We start from the raw sequence: 18,981 nt of genomic DNA, 5'->3' as shown, positions 1-18,981 counted from the left end.
AATTATTTAATATATTTTATTCATATGCAATCATTTAACTATATGTCAAAACTAGTAATTTATTTCTTTACAATGAAAAAATTTCTTATCCTTGTTTCACTATTAAAAAGAAAAAATCTGATTCCTCAAACAGCTTTTTCATCCAAACTGTTTAAATTTCAACACAGTTCTTAGCCCTGGGTGAGAAATGTCTCAAGCAATATTCCCTTACAGAATATGAAATTATAAGCAACATCTAAGTGGATGAAGGAAGAAATGAAATATGAAGGAAAAATATGACAATGACAAATACAATACCAGTAAGTAATTTAACCTTATTGTAAATCATTTTTCTTACCCATCTAAAAAAGAAAAAAAAAAGAAAAAAAAAGATTGCTCTAAACTCTCCTCAAAGATAGAGGGAGATACTGGCAGGATAACTGGTTTGTAAACACAGCACAGATATCGACTAAAAGTTATCACCTATGAGGTCCAATGACAGACACCCATTTCCACTAAAACTTGATGGAAGTTGATGTTATGGAAGACTTCTAAATAAAATGACTACTATTATTTCTTCTATTTGCCAGCCAAAGTAATGGCCCTTAAAATGGGAGAGAACTATAGGGTTAAAAGTTAGGACGTGCACTAAATTAACTAAATTTCTTAGGAGGTTTCTTGGAAGATATTAGGAAGACTGAATTTTAAGCATCAGGAGCATTTTTTTAAAAAGACTACAGAGTATCCCATATGGCCTCTCACTGAATCCTAGAAAAAACTTCTTTGTGCACTAGAAGAAAAAGATTTATTCATTATTCACTGATTTATTAAGTAAATATTGATTGATTAAATTTTAAAATAGAGGTAATTCCTCAGAGAGTCCCATGGGTACAAAACTTTATAAAGGAGTTAAATAGACAAAAAACACATCACAATGAATATTTTCCAATAAATATCAGCTATCATGTTATGTGCTTTAGTAGATGCCATGATTCTTCATCCATTTATAAAAATAATTGATAAACTATAATATCACAACGTTGTATTTTCATAGGTACCTCATTGTGGTTTACTAGTGTAAAACCAGAGAGTAACATTATACTGTTTCATAATGTACATGGTTCTTCAACCACAAGCATAACAGATTAATGCTAACTGGTTCAGTGGCATTGATATGGATACCTCATGTTGGCTGCATATTGGTGATTTTACAATTGGAACTGACGATTTAATTCTTAATCATGCTTGTTCACTTGCATGAGTAATCTAGGAAATGTAACTTATTCAATTTCAAGGAACAGCCCAGAAACTAGGAGATATGACACCTCAGTAAATGTTCTAAGTCACACTTATTAATAACATTGGAAGAGCTTCATAGTATTTTTACTATTAATCAGAGAAAATCACAAATTCATAATATATGTACCAAACAATTCTTTGAAATTTATTTTAATTGGTTTATGTCAAGTTTGCTCTTAACCAGGGGTCAGTGAACTATGACCCTTGGGACAAATCCAGCTGGCTGCCAATTTCCATAAATAAAATTTCATTAGAACACAGCCACAACAATGCAGCCACACTCGTTGGATGACATATTGTCTACGTGGGTGCATTTGCACTATACCAGCACAACTGAATAGTTCCAATTAGAGACCATATGACCCAGAAAGCTGAAGGTACTATCCAGACTTCTACATAAACTGTTTGCTTACTTCTGCTTTAGACTATCAAATTACCATGTTCTGTTTATTGAAGCAACAAATTCAGAAAAAGTAAATCTAACCAGTTAGCTATCTTCACCAACTGTCAGCATGAGACACTTTTTTTTTTCCCCCAAAAATAGAGTAAACACAAACTCTCGATGGACAGAATTCAGTATACATCACAATAACCTGTAGAAATAATAGATAAGAAAGGGTAGAAATTTTCTTTTAAATGTAGTGTGCTGATATATGAGAAATGGTACATAGAAAAACTAAACTGCAATGTATATCTTCTAGAAGAGAAGACTATTACAGAAAAAAAATAGAATCAGCTATTGTGTTATATGCAGAATGAACCTAAATTAATTAGAATGAGCAATAACAAAATATACCAATGTACTTATAAACAATAATGAATTATCTATAAACCCATTCTATTATTCTTCTTAAGTTGTAGAAAATGCCAAATATAATTACAAAATACGTATTCAAAACATGTAAACCACTAATTTTCCACTTGTAAAAGCCTGATTCAAAAAGCAATTTACTTTATGGTTTACTTAAGCTTTGTAACTACATTAAAATATGATAGTATATACACAACAGCTTGTTAACAAGATTATCATAACATTAAAATCATAATGTGGCACTTCAATTATGGATACTTAAAATTAAAGCTAATCCTCACAGTACCAATTTTTATCTCCTAAATAATTTTAGCTATTAGCTGCTCATTCAAAGTCTGTATCTAAAATGATAAGCATTCTAGAGTAAGACAGCTCTGTACTTTTCTTTAGTAGCAAAACAAAAGCTGTATCCTTTCTCCGTAGTCTTTAACACACAATCTTTTGCTACTAAGGGAAAAATGCAATTTTTTTTATCTTAATTAAGTACTATTTATTTATGTTGTTGCTAATGTTTTAAATAGTAACTTCTAATATAATAATACATATTTTCTGTTTTGGTTTTATCATTCTAAATGTATCAAGTTGTCATAAAATAGCAGTTACAATATTAATTTGATTTTTTTCTGTAAATATTTCTTTTAAGAAAATATTGTCTAGTTACACAGTGGGCACCAGGTTGAAAGAACCAATGCTCGGATTAATGAATATGATAATGCATTTTATAAGTATATAACTGTATCAAGTCATGCCTGATTTACTTGTGCTGTTGTTTCTCAGAATTTATAATTAATAAGTATGTAATCATTTCTCACATTCAAGTTCTAATTAAAGTTCAAAGTAGAGAAAAACAGCAAATTAACATAGCTCCTAATTCATATATGCCAATTGCTACCAAATCCATAAATAATCCACAGGTATTACGTATATATTTGGTTTTATTAAACATTAGTGAAAATTAATATAGAACTTTTCTTCTATTTCCCATGAACGGTGAAAAAATTAAATTATCTTTGGCCCATTTGAAACTGAATGACAAATCTTGCTTTCACTCATCCCTGAAATGAATGAAAGTAACCCTCCTAAGTTATGCAGTAAACAGATAATACCAAATGTATATGTGTGTGCATACACGTGTGCACATTTGCACACATATGTGTAAACTGTGTGTATACATATGTATTCATAGTACACAAATTACATTAACTTAATTACACGGAATATATAATCAAATGCAATTAATTACATATATTTTTACATAATTAAGCATTTTCCTAATGCTTAACCTACATTTTCTAAGCTGCATTTCAATAATGTTATTAAAGTAGTTTCATCATCATTATCTAGAAAAAGTGATGGTGTGCTTTTGTCTTTATACTTTATAAAATCTGAAGATATTCAGCCTGGTTGCCCTCTTTCTATGTTAGGTGACACAAACCATAGACACATGTGCTTATGTGCATAGTAGAGTATGTGCCTCTCTCTAACAGAAGTGATAAAGACAAGATATTCTCCTCTGCATGGAAGAAAAGAGGATACTCTTGTAACCTGCTTACTGGGGGCGGAGGGTGGGGGGTGTTTTCCAGAGATTCCTGCTGATTCATTTAGCGAAAAAAAAACTTGGAGAAATATAATTATTATAGGATCAAGAAATATGATTAAAATAGAAAGCTTACACATTGCTTCTGCATCCAATTTCACAGGTCAAACTTTGCATGTAGTTAAAACACACACATACACACACACAGGCTTTATAATTACCTTTATTTTTGTAAACTTTGAAAACAAAAATATCTTACTAATATTGAATCATATATAATCACTGATCATTATATAACATATTCAGGATTTTAAACAATTTGTGTTTACTTTTCATACCATTTAACAACCTGCTGATTTCATGAGAAATATTTTAATAATTTCTCATTTTATTTATTTTATACTTCTCTTCAACACCACTTCAAATTTTCTCATGCCTTAGATTTGTTTTCTAAACTACTTACTCAATTCACTATTAATAAATATTTAGGTTGCCTCCTCTTCCCCCTCCTCTTTTTTTACCATTATAAAAGAATTTCATTGAAAGTTGTGCATAAAACTGTAATTCTAACAGATACGTCTAAAAAGCAAATGGATCTCCAAATTTCAAATGCTGTCACACTGCAAGATTTCCTTGACTGGGACAGGGAGATTCATATAGAGATAGAAATAAAAATAGAAATTAATAGAGATAGAGTACATATATATGGACATATATATATATACAAACACACATTTCTGCATATTATGTATACACATACACACACAAACTTATCTACAAGTATAAGGTTAAGTAGGATAGTGGTAATATTCTTATCTTCAAGTCTTATTCAGATGGACAAAATTACTCATAGAGACAGTCTTTTACTTCAATTCATGTAGAAGTACCAGTAAAGAAATACCAGCGTAGTTTAACCATTATGCTTAGCAAGGGATGCAAAATTAAATAACTAAAACAATAAAACAATAAGCAACTAAAACAATATCTAGGTACCAGGAGTAACACATCCCTTAGATCAGATGGCAAACAGCCTCAGTACCACTAGATACTAACAGAGGAATGAAACTAAAGTTGTACTTTATAGACTAACACATCTAGAAGGGAAAAACTGAAAAATACTTCTTTTTAATGTCTTTGAATCTCTCTTCAGACCTCACTCTTTCAATGAAAAGTTTAGATTACTATTTATATTCCTTCTACCTCTCAAAGTCTATGAGTCTAAAGTAAAGCAATAGCTTTAAAGGATTTTTACCTTTCAACTTAAATGATATTTAAAATGTACTGTATCTCTTAAAATTATTTTCCTAATTTACATAGTTATACTTTCAGTTTTAACTCTGGATACTTGGCTGGGTTTATGATACACCTACAATTACTATTACACACACCAGAAAAAAAGCCAAGAACATAAACTGTGCAACTCAACATCACCATCTAGTGACAGAATTCCTAACACGTGACAAAGTGAGCAAAAAGGAATAGATTTCAGAGATATAATGTCCTGGTAGTTTATCTTTAGATTAATCACCTAAATGTAACAGCTCTCACTGAATATGTATGGCTCTGCAGATAAAATACTAACCCTTAATTGGCTATGTTTGTACTCTAAAATGTAATTTATATTCTCACCATAGAGGTATATCCATAGATCTCACCAATCTATATTTTTGTGTATTAAGTCATTATCAGAAAGCTTCGTATAGTTTTTTACATTTTTTTCTTAATGAACTATATTCTATATGTAGCTTTCCTTTCAGATTTTGACACCCCATTTTCTTAAGTTATTCAACTGAAGTACCTTCCAATTTCATTATTTCTACTACACATGGCCCACTACTGCCTGGGGAAGTAAAAAGGTGACAAAGAGATACCACGTTTTTTAAAAAGGTCCCACTGTTCCCCTTGATGTTTAGAAGTTATTACAGGGGCTATGACAGGTGCAAAATATAATACAGTAATCAAATCACTTTGGTATGATAAGAGGGTTGAATTGGCAGAGATAAGGGGAAAAAAATGAAAAGAAATTGAGAATTTCACCTCCAAATTCACTATTATCATACTATAGACAGAGATTTCACCTGGAGATGATACATTTTTTTCTGTCCTTAAAATTTTTTCATGTCATCATTTTCAGAAATCCTGTACAGTATTTCCACACAGCCATGGAACTACAATGGACTCTATAAGTTAAACAAAAAATATTCCCTCTGGCATTCTACATTCTAAGACCACACCGAAGTTTTCCAGTCAATTCCATTATGTATGACATATGTAATTTATCCGAAATAAGCACTATACACCATTCAATGGAAATAATGTATATAAACATTGTAATACTTTGTATCTTCATTTTCTTAATGTTTCATAAATTACAAAGCATTCTCTCCTACATTATTGTTGTTCTGCATATCAATCCTATTAAGTTTTTAATCCTATCTTACAAAAAAGTAAGACTAAAAAAGACTAATTTATCTAAAATCACAGTTGGAGTCTAAAATCTGATTTTTGCCACTTATCCTAGATTTTGTATCTTATTTTATTCTTCCCATTTTTCCTTCTTACTTCATTATTTTTCTTTTTTTTTTTTTTTAGATGGAGAATTTTAATTAAATTGGCATAGTTAAGACCAAAAAGGGAAAGTGGACATTGTCAGTGTATCTTCAGCCCTTGCCTTAACAGGCGAATGAACACAACTTGAAACACAGGTGACTCTTGCTGGTCTATGAGACAGTGAAGGGAGCGTCTCAATATTTAAATATATTAATATAACCAGTTATAGAAATCTAAATATAAAACCAATCTCCTATAGGGTTTGAGAGGGCATTCACCATATCCCTGAAAAGTTTAACATTCCTTATTCAAGTTTAATCATCTCTTTAGAAGGGGAAAACAGTGATAGTACTTGTTGAACCAGAATTACTATCAAAATTCAAAAAGCTGACCATATTTATTTAGCCACAAGCCAATCTTATTTAAATCAGGACAGAAATATTACATCAGCCATTCATGATCTGAATTCTAGTGTATGAGATCAATTTAAATATGGTACACAAAAAAGTCATGACACATTTGTTTCATAATAAATAAGGCAGTGGCCAACGATTACGCATTAGTAGCTTTTTTAAGATAAGCTATCAAGTCTGCCCTTTCTCCCTTCTTCTTAACGCCAGCAAAGATCATTTTTGTTCCAGGGATGTACTTCTTGGGATTCTCCAAATACTCCATCAGCGTCTCCTCTCCCCAGAGGTGATGCCTTCGTTCTTGTTGGCATCTGTGTAAGAGAATCCGACAGCCTGTCCTGTCTTTCATCCAAACAGACCACGGAGATTTGGCCCGATCTTGTGCTTGCCTCCCTTTTCCACAGTATGGCACTGGGAACACTTCTGAACAAAAATCTTCTTGCCCTCTCGACATCACCCATTTTTAAATCGTTCTTTCTCCGTGCATGACTCAGAGGTTCCCGCTCGCAGGCCGAACGTTCAGCTCTCTAATCCCAAGGACACGCCGGTCCGCACCTATGTATCTCATTATTTTTCTAATCATTCATAATATGCTCCCATTATAGAAAATTTAGAACAGAAAATTATAAGCCTGAGAAATGTGTAAGCCCACCACCCAGATATAATAGCTATTTTGCTGTATTTTATTCCTATCTTTTTTCTCTTTATTCTTTATATTCAATGGAGATCATGTTCTACATGCAATTTTGTTTCCTGGTATTTTTCAGTGAACATGATGATACTCGTGCCACTCAAAAACACTGTGTTAAAGATCATTTTAATATCCAGATATAACTAAATATGCCACAATTTACCATTATGTATATATATTTATTGATATACCATATATATTATTTTATATTCTAGAAACTTCATTTTCTTATTGTTTCCTTAATAGTAGACAATTAGGTTCTACTCAATTTGTTTACTGTTATATTCTATAATTTGAGAAACAGTTTCAGATTGTCCATAATTTCTATGTCTTGTGCATAGTATATTTCATGAAGTTAAATTTATATGAAAAGGGGTATTTTGTTTCAAGGTTCTTAGTACTTATTGGTACACTCCCTTCCTTAAATGCAGAAATAATTTCAATTCCTCTTGCTCTCTGAGAATGGGACAATGGCTCTTACCATTCCATCTCCAGCACTCAAAAATCTCCTCCTCGCTGAACTGCAGTAACGTCAATAACCAAGAATTGGTACTTTTTATGTAATTTATATTTTGCTTGCCATTAGAGTTAAATATTTTAAGGGTTTCTTAATCATACTTTGCCAATTAACCACTGAGCTCCTAAATTTTTTTGAATCTCTTACACACATGGCAATACAGAACACTGATGTTGTCTTTAAATTTTGTGATTTTTTTCCATATACAGAAGCTTTTTTAATGCAGTAAAAGTTTAGTTATTTCCTCAGCTACTTTTTGGATTATTATCTCTTTCCCCATCCAAACCTCAGAGATAGTCACTTTCATAGTTTATTGGACTGTGGCTGTCTCATTTATTTATTTTAGCTCTTTAATATACACAAAACTTCCTTTAACACCTGTGAGGTGAAAATATAAGGTGATTTATTTTTTCTAAACAGCAAAACAACTGCCTCTTATACCATTTGCCGAGCAATTCAACATGTCCTGGATGATTGGGGTACTCTAATATAACTACCTCATAGGATCTTCATAGAATAGGTAATACACAGAAAAGTTCACAAATTTCCATCTTTATCTTAAAACTGACCACATTACTAGATTCTTTTATTAATTTCTAGAGTGTTTTTGTTGTTAATTCCATAGAGATTTCTACATACAAAGTCATGCCTTTAGAAAATAATAGTCACCTTGTCTCCTCCATATCATATTTGTTAATTTTGGTTTTATATCCATTACTATGTTCTGAATCCAGTTTAACTCTTCATTTTTTGGGAGTGTGCATGATGTGTATGTGTGATGTGTGTGAACGTGGTTTAGCCTTACCCTAAACTCTCCTTTGATGATAATTCCATCGGTAAGAGAAAGGCGAATGTCATGTTAGCAGCTCAAAAACATCCCTCTGGGGCGTAGCTGTCCAAACCATAGCCACTAACCACATGCAACAATTTACATTTAAATTAATAAAAATTAAATAAAATTAAACATTCAGTTCTTCAGTTACACTAGCCACAGTTCAAGTGCTCAGACACACCATATCAGAGTCCCAATTTATTCTGTTGGAGAAAGTTATTTAAAATTTTTAAATCCCAAAATATGTTTCTCTCTGACACACATTTTCCTAAACCAAGTATTTTCTTAGGCATCTGGTTAGACTCTCCTCCTTTCTGATTCCATGCACTATCATTCGAAATCAGATGCCTTCCCATGGCTACAAATATCAAAATACTTAACAAATCCCAGTCTGCAACCTCCAGTCTTTTTCCTGAGTTGCAGAGTTGTATTTTCCTTTGCCTACTGCAAATTTACACATGAGTTTACCATAGCTATCTCAAATTCATCTGAAAACTAAAATCGTCTTACTTAATCCTCCTCTTCTTTTCTCTTTCCCTATCTCAATGTATATCCAAATACTCAAAATAAAAACATTTGAGTTTAAACTTACACAGTGCTGTATGTCAATTATATCTCAATAAAACTGGAAGGGAAAAAAAAGTTGAATACAAAGTCAAAAAAATTTTTTGACTTGCCCTTGATAAATGTCCTTCTTCTAATGTTTTATCTTTATCAATAATTCAACAAATAATTATGAAGCAGCTAATATGCTGATACTATGGAAAGGCTAAGAATACAAAGGAGAGCAAAATAGCAATCCTCCTACCCTCATGAGATTTACTATCTAGTAGGATACACAAATAAATTAGACTTTATTCTGAAAGCATAAGAAAACTTTAAAAGGTTTTAAACAGAGCAACAGAGATTAAATCAAGTTTTTAATATACTGAGGCTATTAAGTCACAGAGTCTCATCAGATCTACCTTCTAAATATTTCTAAATTTCTCAAACACACTCTCCTCTGTTGACCTCTATACCCTTCTACCTTTATCTTAGTGGGGCCACTGATTTCTCTAGATCCCTTATTCCCTCCACTGTACCCTCCACTCTACTGCCAAAACAAACTTTTGAATTATTTTTTCCCAGTCCGGGTATGAGTTAAAACCTAATAAAATACTTGTTTCATTTAGCCAGCACATTCCAGATTAGGCTGTAGCCCCTTAGACGTTTTAAATAGCCGGCCAGAGGTCCTCACATCCAGGATTAGATCCTCACATCTGGGATCAGGAAGAAGCACCGGAGGGGTCTAAAATGATTCCTGAGCTGGGACACTGATGAAAGAACAGGTCCAAGACTGCATGGCAAAGACTGCCCACGAACAGGGATTGGATGAGATGACAGAGAACTGAGGAAGGGCAGAGACCTCTCTTTTTTGTTCTAAGCTCATAGCAGTAGTAGAACCTTAATAAATAAGGAGGTAATGCCCAACTTGATGATAAGGCCCAAACACAGCAGCCACAAAATGTCACTCTTCAGACTCAGTCCAGTTTTGCTCCAACTTCTCCAGACTACAGACACACTCAGGAGGAGGGTACCACTGTGGGTGCCCAGAGCCACCTGAGGGCTGCTGCAGAGGTTAAGTTAGTGAGGAAAAAAAGGATGTTCCATAGCCAAGCTATGTCATGCCCATGGACCAAGAGAACAAATGCCATGGCATTTTTGGGACGAGGGAAACAACTCAAGTACTGGGGCTCTGAGTCTTCACATCAGGCATCTGATTTTTGTATCTGTCTCCCCAACTAGGCCATTAGCCCCTTGAGGGCAGAGATTCTCTTATTCGTATCTGTAACCCCATTACCTGGTGTATTACAGAAACACAATAAATGTTTATTAAATAAATGAACGATTGTATCTATCCCCACATTGTATTTTCTTACCCTATTAGAATTCTAAAAAGCTGTAAAATAATCTTCATAGTTTTATCATTATATTTAATCCTGTCACCCCCTTCCTTAAAAACCACAATCACTCCTTGAAGTAATTTAAAGTATCTATCATGGCAAGCTAGACTCTATGTAACTGACCTCTAGGATATGGTAACAAACACAAGCCTCCTGATACCAGCCCCTGAGCTAACTGAAATTGTTGGCAGATTATTCATACCTGTCTCCCACTGCCCCCTCTCACACTCTGAAATTCTGAATAGTTCCCACCATCCCTGCCAACCTTGTACTGCTTTATTTATACCCAAGGATTCTTGGCATATAAGGAGAGATATTACTGACCAAATAATTCTGCCTATGTGAGTTTGGCAGGAAAACATATATTCAAAAAAGCTTGAAAAAAATTTGCTTTACATCAGACCATTTTACTGTTTTTGAAATACATCTTGCACCTTTGTTCAATACCGTTCCCTCTACCTGTAAAACTGGCCATATTCAAGGCCTAGATCAAATTTCTTATCCTCTCCATGGTTTCCTTTGATTTGACACTCTTCATGTAAGACAAAAAAAAATGATCATAGATGAGAGAACAATTAATTTTTGCCCCTTGATGCATTCTCCTTTTATTCTATTAGTCACATAACATTATAAATTTTTGTTTACATGCTTCCATAGTCTCACATATAAAGAATGAGCTCCTGCTGTATTTTCTAAAGGCAAAAACCAGAAGTTTTTTTAAAAAGTGCTAGGCCCACAGTACACTAAACTGTTGAATGCTTTTGGTAACAAGATTATTTAGTTGTGTTTAGTGAATCTAAAGATTATGAGTGTGTGTGTGTATGTGTAAAATATGCTGCCAATGTAAACAAAGTACATTACACAGCCATATGATTAAATGCTGATTTAAATTATCTAGCCTATTGCTTTATCTCATAGCATGGGTGGTTGAGAGGTTACTCCAATCAGGTAATACTTGTTTTTCTCATTAATTCATCTCTACTTTTTAAAAAGCAGAATTTTCGAAAATGGCAAGTATTACAAAATTTGGCAGAATTTAATAATCTCTTCCAACACAGTTCTCCCATAATTCAATTTGTTTTTTTTCTTGATGATGAATTTTCTATACTAATTACATCCTTCCCTTGTTCATTGTATCTCCCTCACTCACATCCATTTTCATTCACATTGCCCCTTTGCAATTCTTTCTATGTTTTTGGCCTTTTATTCAAAGCTTCAGAGCTGGCATTCTCTTTGTCTTCCTGTGGGTCTATGGGTTTACTTCAAACTGAACAGATATAAAAATACAGAGAATAACTGTACAGTTCTAAATAAATATTGATGTTATGCTTAACATATTCAAAGTTATTATAATAAACATTTACAAAAATGATGTTTTCAATTTATACCTCAGGTAGAGGATAAAGAATATATTGAAAAACAGCAGTTCAGTCATAACTTCTGCACTGGCCTTTTCTACAATACATTTTACTCTTTATTTTAAATTTATGACTATTTTCAATAACTTTAGCTTTCTGAGAATGTCCACTTGCATTGTATATAGATACAAATTCTCTATTGTGGACTCAGTTTTATTTTTCCCTCTTTTTTATTAGTAAAGACATTAACAATAAAATAGGCTCACTTGCTCCAGCTGGTAATTTCTCAGTACTAGTAATATATTATTCCTCTTTTTGTGACATCATAATCATCTATATAGAAGTACCATGTATCTTTGTGTAGAAGCCTCTGTTTCCATTAAATTTAATTACCTCCCCCTGTGGTTTTAAATAGAAGTGGCTTCAAAATGAGGGCAGCTTCTATTAAATTTAATTACTTTCCCCTGCTGCTTGCATGGTAAAAGGGAGGTCACTAAATGAGAGCAGCTTCTAGACTAAAGTATATGGTAACTGTGTGCCAGCAATAAAAAAATTGTGCCCAAAATACCCTTCTAGGGAGCTTCATAGGTTTATCCTTTCTCCTATTTAAAATTTTTTCTTTAGCCTTGATTTAAGCCCTTAAAAAATGAGCATGGATAGAAGGAGATATATTTTAAAAATCAATTTTAGTTTCACAGGCTAAATCAAGGCAAATATACTATTTCTGTACAAATATACTGGAAATTATCCCACTCAAAGGTTCAAGCTCAGAACTTTTAAGATTAACATCATTTGTTGTCATTTCTCCAGCTGTAAGGATGCTAAGTTTTATTCTTCACACATTTTCAATGTCTAGTAAAAGCCTTCATTGATTCTGATCAGATGGATTTAAAGACTGCTTCCTAAAAGTTACTAAAAAGGTATTAAGTTTAGGGAGATTTCAGAAAAATATTCAGAAATAGTAATGTTAAAAAGGAAAAAAAAGAAAACCCATCAGGTTCATTACAGACTGCTGTATTTGAAAAAAAGTTAATCTGTATGCTTTATAATAGTATGAAAACGTATATCGGTTTAAAAATACTATGGTATAATCCTATAAAATATTTTAATTAAATATTAATTAGGAGAAAATACTACTCAGTTAAAACACCGTTGTACTATTTATTTTTTTATACAGGCAGAATGTAGATGAACAACATTTCCATTCAATCACACAGTTTAGTATAAATATAAAACAAGACACCCCTTAAGCATTTTAAGTAACAAATTAAACATTTACATTTTTTACTGTGCACTGAGGCTTAACATTTATGCAGCTTCAAAACCAAAGTAGAGCCTCAAGGGAAGTCTCTCCACTGACAAATTAATACCTTAGAGAACAGAGCTGAATGGTGGCAATGAACTCATTTGTTCCCCCAATAATGAAGAATGACTTTTTCTTTACCACATCTGTGACTGTTGCTATGGTGACCCAGACTTACCTCATTGCTTCTCGGAGAGCTCCTCGCTCACCAAGAGTCGTGTGCTTGATGTCATCAAAATTATTCTCCAGCTTCTCGCAATTCTGCAACATATTAGAAAAATGCATTAATCCTCCAACATCCTGAGATAAAATTATATCTATGCAATTATGTAAAATATAATTGATTATATTGATTATGGACTCAAAAATATGCACACCATTTTAATTGGGTAGGATTCATTAAAATTGACAGTGTGAATTCAACAGTAACAAAATAAAAACGTTTTATGATACAGCTGTCACAGAAGTCTTCTTATCAATTTTTCAAAATTGGGTAAATAGAAGAAATGAATATTATATAAAAGTAGTACAACTTCTAGAGTTTTGAGGTTTAAAAATTAGTTCTCTAAAATAATCTCAAGTATATCAAAGCCAACTGGAATTCAAAAGAAAGTCAATAAAGTTTGAAATCACAATAAATTGTATATGATAAATACCCAGTTCTAAAATATTAGTATTTACTGATATGGAAAGATAAAGCCCAGGCATAATATAATAATAAAAGTTCAAACATTTTGAAATCAAAATTTTAAAATTAGATCTTTAAATAACAGTTATATACAAATTGTTCACAAATATATATATATATGTATCTGTATTTGAAAATAAATAAGTCCAATCATTAAAATTGTGACATTACATCAGGCTCTTAGCATTACTGGACTGAATTTTCTAAGAGTTTTTTTTTTTTAATTTTAATTATGTTTTTATATGAAAAACTAACTTAATCTCACATGACCCTAATAAGTTATCAGAACATAATATATAGGATTAAATTTTAGCCTAAAAAATGTATCCATATGAATCTTTTGGCACATTAGATTTCATGTATTTAGGTAATAAAATAATTGGATTTAGCATTTTAGTTAATTTAACAGACAGTAAAACTAAATAATAAAAATTTAAACATTAATGGGTTCTATTTTAAATTGTAAATAAGTATGCTGGATTTCACAAAAATACAGAATTTAGATTAATAATTTCCAATGTGTAAGAATTCATTGATTTAAAACCCATTGTTATATATACCATTATCTTACCTTGATATCTTTTTAGATCAGCCAAATTAAGGCAAAGATCCTTTTTAACACATAGGTATATGTTTTACAATGAAAATCTTGAAAATCAGCAAAATGTATCTAAAATAATTTGAATTCTGAATAAAAGTCCTTTTTTGGATATGTAAGTTGCAAATGTCTCCTGCTCTGTGTCTTTTCACTTTTTAATAGTATCTTTTCATAAAGAGAATTTCTTATTTTTAAAGAGGCCCAATTTATTATTGCTTTAATTTATGGTTAGTGCTATTTGTGTCCTGTTTAAGAAATCTTTGATTTCCTCAAGATTATAAATTTATTTTCCTATATTTTTTCCACAAAGCTTTATTACTTTGCATTTCACATTTAGATGTGTAATTCATCTGGGATTGATATTTGTATATGGTGTATAACAGAAAATCACACCATACAGGTCAGCCAGCAGTTAAATCAGTACTATTTATTGAAAAGGCCATCATTTCCCCACTTTAATTCATCTTTTCCATAAAGTAAGACACAGTATACATAGGGTCTGTTTCTGGAGTCCATAATGGCCAACTGCTCAATTTCCTATATTTTTGCTAGTATCACACTGTTTTACTTACTTATATCTATAATAAATAAAGAACTCCTACAAGTAAATATGAAAAAAAACCAGACAATTCAATATAAAACAGGCAAAAGACTTATATAAACACTATATAACAGAGACTATACAAATAACTAATTTAAAGAAACATGCTCAACAGCATTAGTCATGAGAAAGATGCAAATTTTAAAAATGAAACATCGCTACACACTTTGAAAATGTGTAAAATGAAAAAGATAGATGATACAAAAGTGGGTTTTTATAGTATAGAAAGCAACTGCAGCACTGCTGGTGGAACTGTAAATTGTTAAAACCACTTGATAAAGCTTTTTGGTAGCACTTTCAAAAGCTGAGCATTCATGTCTTGGAATACACCCAGAACAAATATATAATATGTTCGCCTCAAGTCGTATACAAGAATGTTAATTGTAGCACTATCCAAATTTCCCCAGACTGGAAACAAGTCAAATGCACATAAAGATGGAATATATAAATCAACTGTGTTATATTACTACAATGGAAAATACATAGCAATGAGAATAAACAAACTACATCTATGTGGAATAACATGGATTATCTCACAGCCATAGTATTAAATAAAGTGACACACAAAAGATCACATAGGAAAATTATTCCACTTACATGAATTTCAAAAATAAGCAAAGCTGGGCTTCTCTGGCGGCACAGTGGTTAAGAATCCGCCTGCCAATGCATGGGACACGGGTTCGAGCCCTGGTTCGGGAAGATCCCACATGCCGCGGAGTGACTAAGCCCATGTGCCACAACTACTGAGCCTGCACTCCAGAGCCTGCGAGCCACAACTCCTGAAGCCCGGGTGCCTAGAGCCCGTGCTCCGCAACAAGAGAAGCCACCGCAATGAGAAGCCCGCGCGCCACAACGAAGAGTAGATCCCGCTCACCGCAACTAGAGAAAGCCTGCGCACAGCAACGAAGACCCAACGCAGCCAAAAATAAATTAAATAAATAAATTTTTTAAAATTACCTTTAAAAAAATAACTTGGAAACAAACAAGCCCGCGCGCCACAACGAAGAGTAGATCCCGCTCACCGCAACTAGAGGAAGCCTGCGCACAGCAACGAAGACCCAACGCAGCCAAAAATAAATTAAATAAATAAATTTTTTAAAATTACCTTTAAAAAAATAACTTGGAAACAAAAATAAGCAAAGCTACAGTGAATAGTTCAACAATAAAAGTAAGAAAACAATTCCATTTATAAGAACATAAAAAAGAATAGAATACTACTTAATAACTTTAACAAAAGAAGCATAAGACTTGTGTACTGAAAAGTACAAAACATCATGATAAAAATTAAAGAAGACCAAAATAAATGCTAAGACATCCCATGTTCATGAATTAGAAGACAATATTGTTAAGGTGGCACTACTCCCTAAATTAATCTAAAGTTTCAATGCGATTCCTGTCAAAATCCCAGCTTTTTTTTTTTTTTGCAGATTTTGATAAGCTGATTCTAAAATTCATATGACAATAGAAGGGACCCAGAATATCCAAAACCTTCTTAAAAACAGAAGAGCAGAGTTGAAGGCCTAACACTTCCTGATGTCAAAAATGACTATAAACCTACAGTTATCAAGACATATATCCACATATATATATATACACAAATGTTCATAGCAGCATTATTCATAACAGATAAAAAGTAGAAAATATGCAAGTCAATAAAATGATAAATGGATAAGCAAATATGGTATACCAATATAATGATATACTATTCAGCCATAAAAAGGTAAGTTCTGATACATGATGAGCTTTGAAAATGTTATGCTAAGTGAAAAAGCCAGATACAAAAGGTCACATTGTATCAATTCATTTATATAAAATGTTGAATACAGGCATATCCATAGAGACAGGAGATTAGTGGTTGCCAGGGGCTGCAGAGAGGGAAGGAATTATTGCTAATGGCAACAGGGTTTCTTTTTGGGGACATGAAAGTTCTGAAATTAGTGGCGATCAATGCACAACACTGTGAATATACTAAAAACCACTGAATTATATGCACTTTAAATGAGTGAACCTTATGGTATGTGAATATATCTCAATAAAGCTACTATTTTAAAAGTAGGTAAAACTAATCAAGGTGTTGGAAATTAGTGGATAGTGACTACAGGAGACAGAAGAGGGTCTTCTAGGGCACTGTTTAATTCATTTTGTGAAAATTCATGGAACTGAATACTTAAGATCTGTTTAGTTTTCCATATGTAATACTGCAATAAAAAGCTTTTAGAAGAGAGAGTGAATTCTGGTGAAGGGATCATAATGCAGTAATATATCACTACAGTTAAAGAATGCAGATAAAGAAGTTCAAAGTATCTGACACAGTAAGTGTTAGCTACCAGCTAATAATAATAACATTTTATTATTTACTAAAATTCCGTACTAAAGATCCAATTCCTGTAACTTACCCTGATAAATTTTTGATACTTCATTAACTAAATTATGAACTTTTTCCCTATATAGTGATAGTCTTAAAGAATGACATTTATATGACTATAATTGCAAAGATGAATAACTAAATTATTTGAATTAGATGGCCTTTGAAGAACACTTTCCCAGTACTTCTGGGATAAAAATTAGTCTGGACCTCTAAGGCAGAAAGCAGAGTTTTCCTTTCTATATTCAGGAAAAAAAAGAGGGGGGGGGGGGACAAATACAAATTTTACACTGAACAGATTATAGTGCCCTTTCAAATATTTCTATGGAAATAATAATATTTTTTAGAAGCTTTATGTTCATAGATGTTCAATGCAGCATGTTTATGACAGTGAAATATTGGGGGGGATCCTAAATTTTCAACAATAAAAGAATGGTTAAATAAAGCACTTTAAATTTGAGGGATATTATGCATTAATTACAAATGCTGTTTAGATACAGTTAGCCAATGTTTGTATGACATTGTGTAATTTTTTTAAAAAGACACTATAAAATTGAATATGTTGTATGATATGATTACAATTTTGGAAAACAAAACAAGCAAAGCCAAAAAAGACTAGAAATGAAATAGTAACTCAGATTATCTCAAAATGTTGAATAAACAAGGGTTTTTTTTTTACTTATAGTTTTCAATATTTTCCAAAGTTTCAGTTATAGGTTTATATTTCTTTTTGACTTCAAGATTTAAAAAATTAAGAGTTTTTTTAAAGATTTTGGAAGTATTTGTATATTCTACGCTGAATATGCTATTTTTGTAAAATATAATACAACAAAATAATTGCTAGCAAAAGAAATTTAATATAAGATAGGACTTGACTTTTCCAATATTTATTTTTTCTATTAAATATGCACTTGACTAATTAAGATTTCTGCCTCCTGATTATTTGCCAATGAGTTCATGAAAGTTTTAATATTTCAAATTGTCCAAAAAAAGTTTCCAATCATCAGTTTGATTTCTTTACTTTTGCACACCCAAAAAGAGGTATAAGAATGTACACAAAGCAGTAAAAGAAAATAAAGTCATATAATAAAATCAGTTACATTTATTTGCTATATTCAACCTACAACATAGCTTAATGTGAACAACTGATACTCAAATAGTGCCACTTGGGCTAAGCAAATACCTGAAAAGACCCAAACACAACTACTAGGTATATAATATTTGTAATGTACTGTTTTTAACTTTCATATATTTAAACTTAATAACAGATGACTAGTATTTATTCATGATTCTAAACAGACTTTGCAATACAATTTTTAGAGTTGCATAATATTCTACTGCACCCATGTGCTATTATTTATTTAGCTAATTCCTTTTTGGTTTGGTTTGGTTGTTTGTTGCTAATGCTATTATAAATATAAAACAAGAATAGATGGCTAAAAATGAAATAAAAGCTTAAAAAGTATTAAGAAAAAATAAATATTCATTGACCGGGATTA

At 32.0% G+C, this 18,981-nt stretch overlaps 1 protein-coding gene and 1 pseudogene across 1 annotated transcript in view; both read right to left on the bottom strand.

The window, feature by feature from the left end:
* The window catches only part of DPYD (dihydropyrimidine dehydrogenase), an 813,917-nt gene that overhangs the window by 689,912 nt on the left and 105,024 nt on the right, over positions 1-18,981 (bottom strand). Inside the window, exon 3 of the mRNA XM_061183827.1 lies at positions 13,409-13,491. Within this exon, the coding sequence (XP_061039810.1) occupies positions 13,409-13,491 (83 nt within the window). The remainder of the gene's footprint in view (positions 1-13,408; positions 13,492-18,981) is intronic.
* LOC133088944 (cytochrome c-like) lies at positions 6,729-11,044 on the bottom strand (annotated as a pseudogene).

This window comes from Eubalaena glacialis, chromosome 3 (genome assembly GCF_028564815.1).
Source record: "Eubalaena glacialis isolate mEubGla1 chromosome 3, mEubGla1.1.hap2.+ XY, whole genome shotgun sequence".
NCBI classification, from domain to species: Eukaryota; Metazoa; Chordata; class Mammalia; order Artiodactyla; family Balaenidae; genus Eubalaena; species Eubalaena glacialis.
The sequence above is the reverse complement of the archived record's forward strand: the minus strand, read 5'-3'. Positions and strand labels throughout refer to the sequence as shown.